Genomic DNA, 12,488 nt, shown 5'->3' with positions numbered 1-12,488 from the left:
ATGCCTCCTTGTTTTTCTTCTTCTCAGGTGTGTGCCTGCCAGGTTCGAGCTACTGGGAAGATGTACGCCTGCAAGAAACTGGAGAAGAAGAGGATAAAGAAAAGGAAAGGAGAGTCCATGGCTCTCAACGAAAAGCAGATTTTAGAGAAAGTCAACAGTAGATTTGTTGTAAGTGAACTGAAACAATAATGTATTTGCTGCACAGCAAGAATTGGATTATATTGTATGCATCTCCTCCCCATCTTCAATACTGTTGGACATGTTCTTGCCCTCTTCCAGGTGAGCTTAGCGTATGCATATGAGACCAAAGATGCTTTGTGTCTGGTGCTGACCATCATGAACGGGGGAGACCTGAAGTTTCACATCTACAACATGGGGACGCCGGGCTTCGAGAAGGACAGGGTACAGTTCTACGCTGCTCAGATCTGCTGTGGACTCGAGCATTTGCACAGGGAATCCATCGTCTACAGGTAACACTGAGGTTCATTTTTTATAATTATCAAACGATGTGATTTTATTAGGTTTTCATTCTTTATTTAATTTAATTTTTGTTAATGATCATGTTTAAATTGATGACGTCCTCTTTTATCACGCTGTGTCATTTGTAGGGATTTGAAACCGGAGAATATCCTATTAGATGACAACGGTGAGTTTCAAGACTGTACCGACTCATATATCTGGTTATTTCTTTGCAAAGCATTTTCATTTTGCTGCTGACACACTACTTTATAATCCACTGACCTTTAAATAATTCAAACGTATCATGCTCTCCACTGTTATCGTACAGGACACATTCGTATATCTGACCTGGGCCTGGCCATTAAAGTGCCTGAAGGAGAACTCATCAGAGGCAGGGTGGGGACTGTGGGCTACATGGGTAAGATAAATAAATCAACATTTTCCGAGTAAATATACCTGACTATATAGCTATTTATGAGCACAACAACATATCTCTCTCTCTCTCTCTCTCTCTCTCTCTCTCTCTCTCTCTCTCTAGCTCCAGAGGTGATAAACAATGAAAAGTACGGCATGAGTCCTGACTGGTGGGGACTGGGCTGCCTAGTTTATGAAATGACAGCCGGACGATCACCTTTTCGCGCTCGCAAAGAGCGTGTGAAGCGAGAGGAGGTGGAGAGGAGGGTGCAGGAGGAGGAGGAGGAGTACAGTGACAAGTTTACAGAGGACACAAAGGCCATCTGTAGAACGGTGAGCATTTGGTGGGGAAAAAAAAGAAGGTATGTGTGGAGGGATAGATATGGAGGAATGATGAATAATTTGATGACTCATCTCTGCTGCTGCTCACCCAGCTGCTGACCAAAGACCCGAAGCAGAGGCTGGGGTGCCAGGCGGACAGAGCAGCGGGCGTCAAGGCCCACTCATTCTTCAAAAACATCAACTTCAAGAGGCTGGAGGCTGGAATAGTGGAGCCTCCCTTTGTGCCTGATGTGAGTAATTTATACTCCTGAAAATCAATCCCACTGCAAAAACATGCTCTGAAACTCTTCTGTACTTTTTAAAATACTTTTGTTTGAATTCTTTATGCTTACCAAAATACTTAATTGCCCCATCAGGAATAAAATGTTTTTTGTTATTATCAAATGTCCTCCCATGATTATAAATGAGCTGTTAAGATAAACTTGTCTGCTTTTTTCTCCCGTTCTTTTCTTGTCTTTCTTCATCGTGGTCACTGCCCTTTCACCAGCCCCGGGCAGTGTACTGTAAGGATGTTTTGGACATAGAGCAGTTCTCCACAGTCAAGGGAGTCAATTTGGACCAAACTGACAATGACTTCTACTCCAAATTTTCTACAGGCTGTGTTTCCATCCCCTGGCAGAATGAGGTAAGTGTATGCACCTATTATGACATTTTTAAATGCTCGGTGCAGTTTGTTTAACTGCTGGAAGAACTCGCTCACCAAAGTTCACCTAATCAGCTCTTTTTTCATGTTTTCTTTTTTTCCTCTCTATCATAAACTTTCCTCGACCCTCCACTTCTCCCTCTCATTCAATCTCCTTTCATCCTCTTCTTTCTTTACCTCATCATAACTCCTTTTTCTTTTTTCTCCTCTTTCCTTACTGCTTTTCTTCTTTCTCATTCAATTGTCTTCCATCATCTCCTTTGTCAAATGTTCTCCTCTTTTCTTTCCTTCCATCTTCTCTTCTTTCATGTTATCTCTAATTTAACCCTCATTTTCTTCTGTTATCCTCTGTAATGTCATCTCATTTTCTATTCTCTTCTTTCATCTCCCTCTCTCCTCATTTCCTAACATTTTTTTCTTTCCTTTTCTGAGCTTCCCTCATCCTTTCCTTTCTCTCGTTCATCTTCCTCTCCGTCCTCATCACCTCTTTTCTCTCTCCTCTCATCCAGATGATAGAAACTGAGTGCTTCAGAGATTTGAATGTGTTTGGGCCTCAAGGAACAAGACCTCCAGATCTGGACTGGAATCAGCCACCAGAGCCACCCAGACGCAGCCTGCTGGACAGGATCTTCAGGAGGCATGTAAGTGAACACAAAAACTTGAACTCTCTCACACACACATACACAAACACACATACACACACAACTTTAAATTAATAAAAACACATCTTCTCCTCTCTCTCCTGCTGCAGCATCCAGAGGTGTCTATTTCCCACAGCCGCGTGCAGTCTTCCAGTGTGAACTCTGTGGACTCCATGTCCAACTCTGCCCCCTAGTGGCACATTTAAAGTGTGGGGCTGCACACACACAAAGGGAAGGAACTCCGAGGGGCTTCCCCGCTGCTGATTGGTTCACAGCTGAGTCTGAGCAGCAGCTGAGACAGCCTGTCTAAGAGCCTACATGGTCAGCCCCAAGGGGGGAGGGGGTGACCAGGCCCTCAGACCCCTGGGCATTTGGAGTGGGATAATCAATGTTGCGGAGACGTTTGGAAATATTTGGACAAACTTAACTTACCCTCAGGATTGTTGGACAACAAAACAGAGCCACTGACATGGAAGAAAACTGAAAAGGATAGAAAACAAGCTAATATTCAGGGCATCCACTGTAAAATAAAGACCACCACAGGGAATAGAAGATGGGGTCTTGGTGAATTTTTTGTTTTGTTTTTTGTTTCAAAAACAGGAATTTCATTTTCCACTCATTTCCAGTCCTTTTTACTTTCTGGCCTGTATCTTGTACCAGTGATTCTTCATCGATACAGCTACACCCCCTGAGAATGTCCACAACTCTTCCTTTAACTTTTCTCTCTCTGTATGTCCCTACTCCCATACCTCAAATCACTCCGAAACATTCATAACACATCACCTCGACAACCTCAACACATTGTACATTGCCTTGCGAACACTCAGGCCAAAGATTACAGCATAGTTTTGTGATACTGTTGTCATGTTGATTTCTTGGTTTTTGAAGGTTTTCCGCTGTTGTTTAGAACCACAGGAGGGTCAGAGTGTGTGATCCTTTCTTTAAATATGAGCCTGCAGACATATCATACTGCTTAAAGCACACATACAGTACACATACACATACACACACACACACACACACACACACACACACACACACACACAATTAGTTAGACACGCTCAGACAGACTTGTGAGAATTGTGTTGTGTTATTGCATGGACAAGTGTAAGTATGGACAGCTGTATCCCTAATCGCTTCTGCAAACCCTATCCCATCTACATCATCATCATATACAACACGCAGGACCCCTCTCTCCCTCAGTTTACAGTGTCACTTTATATTTGACATTATGTGGAATTTGAAATTATATGCTGTACAGAACCAGAAATCTCTTCTGTTTATTTGCCTAATTTTTTCTGCAATTCACAATATTCACATGGCGTTTATTTGCCCCTTTTGTCAAAGTCAGGGTAGGAAGCTTAAATGTAATGTTGTTCTGTTCTAATTCAGGCCTCAAAAACCTTGAAATGTTGGTGAACCAAAATGATAATTTTAACACTTCCAGAAGGAGAAACAGAAACTAGTTTCAGAGAGACATTTCGCTATTAAAAGTAAAAAACATTAAAACATAAACATTAAAAACAGGAACGCTGTATTAAAACTGGGATAATGTATTTTTAATTTCATGGGGATTCATGTATTAAAATTGACCAATCGGTACCACGTTATATTAAAAATTACAATTTCTAGTTAACACTATAGACAACAGTAATGTTAGCTAGCTAACACAAAGTTGAGCAGAAATTTGTTTGACTGCTTTTATAGATGTTTTGACTTTCATGTTGTTTTACATCTCTCGGAAAAAAATTACAGCCTTTGGTCTTTTTATACATTCTAACAACTCCGAGCTATCGCTTCCTTTTTATAAAGAGTTACACAATAAAATGATAAGGTGTCAGCGGTATTAGCTGGCTTACAGTAAAGTTAGCTACGAATTGGTTTTAGGTTCATGTAAACTGCTGAGACTTTCTATATAAAGGGTTATTGTCCTTTTGGTTAATGTTCAAACATGAAGCAGTGTAATGAGAACAATTTATCAGACTATCTTTGTTTATAACTTGCAAATCTCAAAAACAGCCGTAAAACATCACAAGAGCCTTTGCTTCTAAAGTTAGCATTGAAACACTTCCTAACCAACTTCACAGTTTGAAAATCTTACCCAACATAATGAAGGTAATAATCGCTAGCGAATGATAATGCTAGCTTGCTAGTAGTACATTTCGCTAGTCATCAGTTAAATGCTATTTTAGTCGTTGTGACCTTTTGCTAGTTATCTATTTTGTTTAACTGCTTGTACTACTTTGACATTTTGCCCTCTGGTAACTCAACAATCCACTATCTTTTAGCAGTGTACATTTTGTTAGATTCATTTCATTTTGTTTGCAAACAAAACATTTTAAATTGCCCTGAGCTTTTCACCCTGAGAGTGAAGTTGGAGTAAAATAGCCGCCAAATGAATACAGTGAATGGATTAGAGGGGAACACATGCACTCAGCCTGACTTACAAGTTGCACAATTTCAAATGCTGTCTCACTGTTTCCTCACCAAATGAGAATTGTTTTTACCTCTGATCATTAAGGCACATTATTGTATTGATATTGTCAGACGCCTCTTGTTTTCTACATCCCAAACTAAAGTGGTCTTGTTCTCCCTTAATGCCTTTTCCATTTTAAAGATATTGCTGCATAGCCATTGTTGTCTCATGTACAGATTTTTCTAGTTTGCCCCTTTACACCTACTCTGAATATGCTCTTCAATACGCCTCGCAAACCTAAAGGGTCTTCCTCATCTGTAATCAATCACAACAGGGTATGGAAGGTGGATCGTATCTGTATGTCATTTAATCTCTCCGGATCATATATAAGAAAAAGGAGGAAAGGAAGACGCCAGAGGATCACCACACAAAGACGTGGCCTTCTCGCAGCAGTGGAGCAAATTTAAAAGGAGGAAGAGCTCGTTTTTCTCCACTTGTTTTTAAGAATGTTTTGTTTTCACTCTGCGAGTCAGAAAAGCTGGACCTTGCAGTAATTTTAATTGCCCTTGCAGATCTCACGCAAAGCCTATGTTTTTTTTCTTCACTCTGCGTACTTGATATGAAAAAGGAAAAATCTGAATCAGACTGAAGTGCCTCCTTGTTAGAACGATCTCCCAGACAATGCCCACACAGACATCAGCACTTTGTTTATTCTCTGACTGTCATGCTCTGTTTGTTTCGCCAGGCAACACACACAAACACAAACACAAACACAAACACAAACACACACGCAGACTCACACACACACAGACTCACACAGTTTGCTGGAAATGAACTGAAGGGAAGGATAAATGATGGAGCGGAGAGGATCAATTAGAGGAATTCTCCTTCTTAATGTGATGTACAGAAGAGTGCTGAGTGCATGTGAAAGCCAGACCCACTGTGTCCTTCAAGTCCCAATAAACTCTGTGCTATTGTTTGAGTACTCCTCAGTAAGTCTGTCTCTTTATTTACCTGCCTCCTCTCTCCAGAGAAGGTTTCCTTGTCCATATTCAAATACATGGAAATAACTTAAGGAGATATTTTTACTACTCAAAAATATTAAAATATCAATGTATGGGGAACAGTAGACGTCTAAAACGTGACTCTTTCCAAATACGGAGCCAGATAAGTCTTAAAAATATTTTTCAATGCACACTAAAATATTTGTCTATTTTATTTATATGTAAAAAAATATAAGTAATATATTCATCATCAGTATCAATTCACAAATAAATTTCTGATGCATACACAAATATTTTTTGTTTTTATTGTTACAGTAATTTTAAATCCACAAATTTCCATCAAAACATTTTTAAATGCTGCAACATGTATTGGCAGAGAGAATCCTCTGTAGCCAATCAAATGTCTCCCTCATTTTGTACTGAATAATATTTGCTTCGAAGAGATTCATGTTAAGATAAATGTTAAACTATATTTGTGAAGCCCTCCTGTGTGCATTGATTCATATTGAGACTGATCCAGCTCCATACAATTAAGGCCATGAAGGCCCTTCATGACAGATTAATTCACTACAGGAAACAAAGATTTCCCTTGCAAGGAATCTAAATAAATGTGTGAACTGCAGTCTGAAACAAGACCCAGAAAAAGGGTGATATTCATCTTTCTCTACTGAACAAACCTTAGGTTCTTCAATTAAATGTTATATGCTACAAAGCATCTCAGTATCATAAAGTCAAGCAAACCCCTCAGATTTTTACGATTATAATACACATCAAATGATTTAATGGTCTGTAAATGTAAAAGCTACGTAGCCTACTTACAAATAGCCATTGCCTTTTCAAAGACTTTCTTACAGGAGATAAAGCCATTCCAGGATCAGAGAAATAGATGAGTGTAGCACATTAATGCAAAAAAAAGCTGCTTAGTCAACTAGGGAGTCATTAGAAATGATGACCCACTTTGGCTCACGATTTTATGTCTCAGAAAAAAAGACATTACAGTGCATGAGATGTGGGTATGTTGTCCATTCACTGTGCCTGAGTAATGGGTCAGTCAGATAGTAGGTCTGTGTGTTCTCATATATAATAAGAGAACTCAACTCGCAGAAGGCCAGAGCTCTGCAAGGTTGCAGGTTAAGGTAACTTGAGTATTTTTTTGGGAGTTATTCACCTCTTCCTGGTTTCTGTGAGCAATGTCCTGTTCACTAATCAGATGGCCCGCTGCTCTCTTTCCATGTGCAATGTTGACTCTGAAAGGACGTCTGACATGCAGCTCACTGAAGCAATATTGCTGTTAGATAGTTGGATTTTGCTTGGATGCAGTCAGAAAGGTTGTAAAAACATTTGATAAAACATGTTATTAACAGATCACAGTGTGCAGTTTGTCGATGAAGTAGACCTTTTGGAAAAACTACAGAGTATGACTCAATGTTACTGTCAAAAAAAGAGCCGAAGCAGAGTTATGGAGCTGATGTTTGGATGTTGGTATTATGAATTGTGATGTGTTTGACAGTTCTGACTGCAGTGGAAAAACTGACAAGGGTGCTTTTGAACAATATTATTAAACCCTCATTCGAGTAGTTTTGTTCAATCTTTACTTTAACTGCAAAGTCCTTTTTTTCCATCTGTCTTTTTGCATTATGACAACATATCCAAATGTGAAAGACATATAACATATCTAGTAAAGGGAATTTTTAAAACTAAGGAAATGACCAGCTCAGATGTTCTTAGTTCATAGGCTATCAAAAAGTCGTGTTTCCACTGGAAATGCTTGCAAACATAACACAGAGGATAACCCACCTGCATGCTCCAACAAAATGAAGTGTCCAAAATATGCAAAATCCCAAAATATAATGTTTCTATCCCCTCAGGATATTTTTCAACTTCTAACATCTTCCTTAACTCTGTTACTGTCTTCAGTTTTGTCTACAACTTTTTTGTCTCTTTACATTAACTTAACTTCCTCACTGCCTGTGGGAGTATATTGTTTTTCTTCTTACCTTTTTCAAAGCTGATTTGAGGGAAATACTGAACTGCCTGGTGACTCCTCTCTTAGACAAAAAACTGGACTGTGCAGTTTATCTGGCAGTGCTGAATTATTGTAATGACGCTTTAAAAACAAGTATGACCCTTTTTCATGTTTTCCGCAGAATACTCAGCAGGAACAGGATTCATATTCCTTTTGATTTCCAACAAGTAATTCCCTTACAAAGGAATGAACAATCTTTAAGTCTACATCCTCATGCGGTTTGTATTTGAGGTCAGTTTGACCACTTGTCACAACCCTTTGTAACTGTTGATATTGAGCAAATGTAAATCCATGTACCTATTACTGTAGGAAACTTCTTAAATATCATCGGATCAGTCAATGAATTATCAGTGCAAAACCATATTGAAAGCATAGCAGTGAAAACATGACTGTAGGAATTAAATTCTTCTTAATATAACGAAGATGTCAATCAAAAGAGGGGAGAAACCATCTCAAGGGAATTTATTGTTTTGCCCTCCTTGCTGTGACCATGGTGGGCTCGATGAGTCACTCAGGGTCTCTCCGCCTGACATCTCTGAAGGGCTCTGTCATCTTTGAACATCGCTATCATACGTGAACAAGTTTGTGTACATGTGTTTATTGTGTGTTTGTGTGTGTGTGTGTGTGTGTGCGTGTGTGTGTGTGTGTGCATGTGTGTGTGTGTGTGTGTGTGTGTGTGTGTGTGTGTGTGTGTGTGTGTGTGTGTGTGTGTGTGTGCATGTGTGTGTGTGCGTGTGCGTGTGCGTGTGTGCATGTGTGCGTGTGCGTGTGCGTGTGTGCGTGCGTGTGTGTGTGTGTGTGTGTGTGTGTGTGTGTGTAAGTGAGCAATTCAGTGGGCTTGGGCACTGCACGTTTTCTGACACAGTGTTTGTGGGAGTCTGAAACATCCTCGTCGTGTCCGCCAAGCAACCTTGGCAACATGGCCGTTGGATGAGTGAGGTGATGTGTGTGTTTATCTACAAGGTGATAACACGGCGGCCTTGTGAGCATTGCTCTTATATAGAGAGACACTTTCAGAAATCCTCAGACAGAAAGCCAAAGTCCTCTCCACAGCACTCACAGCTGTTCTTATCCACGTCTTCCAGAAAGATCTTCAGCTCTTACAGAATCTGAATATTTGTAATTGACTTGCTTTTACGGATATCTCGTTCTTTAAAAGCTATAAAACAAACTCCAAGAACAGAAAAATGCTGCCTGCAACCTTCAAACTGTGTGCTGGCATCTCCTACCGGCATATGAGGAACATGACAGGTGAGTGAGAGAGTCCTGTTTAGACTGATATTGAGCACTCTTGCCGTGGCCTACTTTTCTCCTTGGACAAAAAGGCACCTACTGTAGAAAAAGTTTTTCTTTTTTTTTTTTTTTTTTACCTCATAAACTTTTTGTGCAATCATTGGATGTGTTGTCATAGTAAGTGTGTGCTTTCTGTCTCCCAGGTTTGAGGAAGAATGCGCTGGTGGCCATTCACCATGAGCTGAACAGACTTGCAGTCCCGGGCCCCAGTAACTGGATCAGCCAAGTCCGCAGACGTAGCTCCCTCCTCAGTAAGTTGTTGAAGAGGATCAATTGAGTCAAAGGGATGGAATAAAAAGTAGAAACACAGTTCACTTTTGACTTTTTGTCAATAACAATAAGAAGATGTGTTACTATTTTACTCACTGTGCTCCTTGTCTTAAGGCTCTCGAATTGAAGAAGAGAAGGGATATAGTGAGGAGGAGATTTCTTATGTGAAACAAGGTGAGGATGCACTGCAGAAAGCCATCAGCATCCTCAGTGAACAAAATGGCTGGACTATTGAGACTATGGCTGTGAGTATCAATACAAGACACATGCAAAAGAATCTTATTTTACTAAATTATAACTCATACGTTGGAGGTAATGTGACATTTCCATCATGTAACAACCACACTCATGCCCACAAAGTCTGCCTGGAACCTACTGTATGTGTCACGATCGATGACCGACAAACATTTAAGATTCACATGGCCTTGATTGCACGGTCATGTTGATCTGCATTGTACATCATTATCAGGAAGATCATACCTTACCTGTCAGAGCATGCCAGAAGGCTCCTGGTACTGGGTCTTCATGGATTGACTATTGCAACTCCTTACTGGCGGGTCTTCCTGCATGCACGATCAAATCTCTGCAGATGATCAAATACGCAGCAGCGAGGCTGGTTGTCTCTTGGCTGTTCATCTCCCTACGCTACACATCAAATTTAAAACTCTGATATGTGTATATATATCTTGATATATCTCCTGATATATCTTTGATATATGTCGCTTTGGCCAAAATAATTCAATTTTAAAAGAATTATTGTGCTATTTTATACCTGTTCTCAGGCAAATGGAGACAAAGTCCTGAGTAAGACATTGCCTGACATCGGGAAGGTATTCAAGCTGGAAGTTATGCTGGAGCAACATCCTGACAATCTTTACCAAGAGCTGGTGGGAAATATGGAGCAGATGGGCGAGTGGAACCCAAACGTCAAGCAGGTCAAGGTAAGAAAGACATGGCACCAGAAGTTTGACCCTACATAGTGATAACCTTAAGATCCTGCTTATGAACATTTCCGAGGGAGACATTTACAAGTAAACTGACAGAATTTCTCAATCGGATCCCACAGATTCTTCAAAAGATCGGCACAGACACAATGGTCACTCATGAGACGTCTGCAGAGACACCCGGCAATGTGGTGGGGCCCAGAGACTTTGTAAGTGTCCGCTGTGCCAAACGCCGGGGCTCCACTTGCTTCCTGGCAGGGATGTCCACTCAACACCCCAAAATGCCACAGCAGAGGGGGGTGGTCAGGTGAGACAAGAAAGGGAGTTAACAAAAGTGTTAATAAGTCATGTGTAGGATATTTGCATGAAGTTAAGAAAAGTGTCATTACCTAATTAACTTTTAACTTCTGTTGTTAATGTTTCAGAGCGGAGAATGGTCCTACCTGTATTGTAATGAAGCCCTGTGCTGAAGACCCAAATAAGACCAACTTCACCTGGCTGCTAAATATAGATCTAAAAGTAAATGACAGACCTTTCCAAATCATGAAGCAGAAATGGTTGAAAGAAACACATATATATAATCTAACAATGTCATTATCTTTGTATTGTGCAGGGCTGGATCCCAAAGACAATCATAAACAAAGTGCTCTCTCAGACACAGGTGGACTTTGCCAACCACCTCAGGCAAAGGATGGCTAATAATGTTTCCATGGAGATGGCTCATGCCTGCTGACACAAGATGCCTCTTGAGCTTTGACTCAACGGTGGCAGACGAGCAAACCCTGTCTGAGCAGGAAGGAGATCAGTTGAAAATGATGCTTGTCTGAGACTTTTGGAAAGTCTGTCATAAAATTGGCCAATGTGTTTTATTACCACTACAATCTTACTCATTGTGTTATCTGATCGTTTAATCCCTTAACTCGCAGACATGTTGAGTAAGTGCGAGCAGTAAAACATGCAACAATCTGCACATTGTTTTCTTCTGATAAACTCCCAATTTCCCCCTCCCTCTGTGAAATTGCACTTTTATTTCTGTGTTGTATTTATTGATGTCACACACCCATGCATTGAATTACAATGACTGTCAAGTGAAAGATGATTGTCATTTATATTTATGTCTTTATGAATTTATTGTTCTGTTGGACAGGTATAGTTTTAAATAACAATTCTATCTCTTTCCTGATACATGAGAGAAAAATAAAAGCTTATAATACAACCATCATGTTTGACTTAATCCAAACAGACTTCACATAGGCTATATATATATATTTATATATATATATATATATATAAAAATAGCCCTTCAAAATGAAAAAACTGAACAAGAAAAGCTCAAACTTAACTTGGAAAATACACACTGTTTCCCAATCATCATGGAGGAGGGGAGGGAAGAATTTAAGGGTTTCTTTTTAAAACCATGAAAGATGTCGTTCATAAAAAATGTCTTCCTCCTCCTTGATGGGTTTTCAGACTGACAGTTTGCCAGAACAAGCAGGTGTTTGGCCGTTCAGACGTGTGAGGAGCCCAGAAGTGAGTGAAGCGGTTCGTTGTGAGCCAGCAGCACATTCCCTGAGATCAAGTCAAGATGTACTCCATCCCACAAACAGGAAATCTGTCCACCATTATAAAGAATTGTGTAACATTTTTCCTATCTTGTTTTAATTGATCCAAAAGCTTTTGTAACAGCTCATGTTCTTGGATGAAGTACAGTTTTCACTTTTTGTTTCATATAGGTTCAATAGGCTGAAAGATTCCCTTCAGCACAACTGCAGTATTACATAATAACACACCTATAGGACCTACAAAAAAGTTTTGGAGGGAAACAAGAAGCAGAGATCTGCACTCTAAATAAAACAAACTTAAGCAGAATAGTTCTTAGTGCTGGTTTGTGTAACGCAAAACAAACATTTTTCCTCCTTGAAAGAATGTTCTAGTTGGTAATAATTGACATCTGCTTTAAATCCCTCAAAATCTGAACATAAGCAGATGTGAGGAGGGTTGTAGCCACTTGGAGATTTAGTTTCATTATTTGTCTA

General features: G+C 39.9%; 2 protein-coding genes across 3 annotated transcripts in view; both read left to right on the top strand.

The window, feature by feature from the left end:
* The window catches only part of grk5l (G protein-coupled receptor kinase 5 like), a 30,231-nt gene extending 24,331 nt beyond the window's left edge, over positions 1 to 5,900 (top strand). For both annotated transcript variants that reach the window (XM_065964494.1, XM_020632985.3), the window contains exons 8-16: positions 28 to 168; positions 280 to 470; positions 609 to 646; positions 788 to 877; positions 998 to 1,206; positions 1,308 to 1,445; positions 1,703 to 1,840; positions 2,368 to 2,499; positions 2,610 to 5,900. In XM_065964494.1, coding sequence (XP_065820566.1) covers positions 28 to 168; positions 280 to 470; positions 609 to 646; positions 788 to 877; positions 998 to 1,206; positions 1,308 to 1,445; positions 1,703 to 1,840; positions 2,368 to 2,499; positions 2,610 to 2,693 — 1,161 coding nt within the window. In that variant the 3' untranslated portion in view covers positions 2,694 to 5,900. The remainder of the gene's footprint in view (positions 1 to 27; positions 169 to 279; positions 471 to 608; positions 647 to 787; positions 878 to 997; positions 1,207 to 1,307; positions 1,446 to 1,702; positions 1,841 to 2,367; positions 2,500 to 2,609) is intronic.
* A 2,990-nt stretch (positions 5,901 to 8,890) lies between these two features.
* star (steroidogenic acute regulatory protein) lies at positions 8,891 to 11,668 on the top strand. The gene is made up of 7 exons (XM_020633049.3): positions 8,891 to 9,196; positions 9,382 to 9,489; positions 9,623 to 9,753; positions 10,291 to 10,449; positions 10,575 to 10,759; positions 10,878 to 10,971; positions 11,066 to 11,668. Exons 1-7 carry the CDS (start codon positions 9,133 to 9,135, stop codon positions 11,183 to 11,185), a joined length of 861 nt encoding a protein of 286 aa, XP_020488705.1. The 5' UTR covers positions 8,891 to 9,132; the 3' UTR covers positions 11,186 to 11,668.
* Positions 11,669 to 12,488: the final 820 nt, after the last annotated feature.

The sequence above is a fragment of the Labrus bergylta genome, chromosome 2, assembly GCF_963930695.1.
Source record: "Labrus bergylta chromosome 2, fLabBer1.1, whole genome shotgun sequence".
In the NCBI taxonomy this organism is placed as follows: Eukaryota; Metazoa; Chordata; class Actinopteri; order Labriformes; family Labridae; genus Labrus; species Labrus bergylta.
The sequence above is the reverse complement of the archived record's forward strand: the minus strand, read 5'-3'. Positions and strand labels throughout refer to the sequence as shown.

Bases quoted from the DNA above. Each gene is read 5' to 3' on its own strand.
- star (XM_020633049.3), top strand. From the start codon at position 9,133: ATGCTGCCTGCAACCTTCAAACTGTGTGCTGGCATCTCCTACCGGCAT. The intron at 10,760-10,877 runs GTGAGACAAGAA...TTAATGTTTCAG, and splicing joins CAGCAGAGGGGGGTGGTCAG to AGCGGAGAATGGTCCTACCT. The intron at 10,972-11,065 runs GTAAATGACAGA...TGTATTGTGCAG, and splicing joins TGCTAAATATAGATCTAAAA to GGCTGGATCCCAAAGACAAT.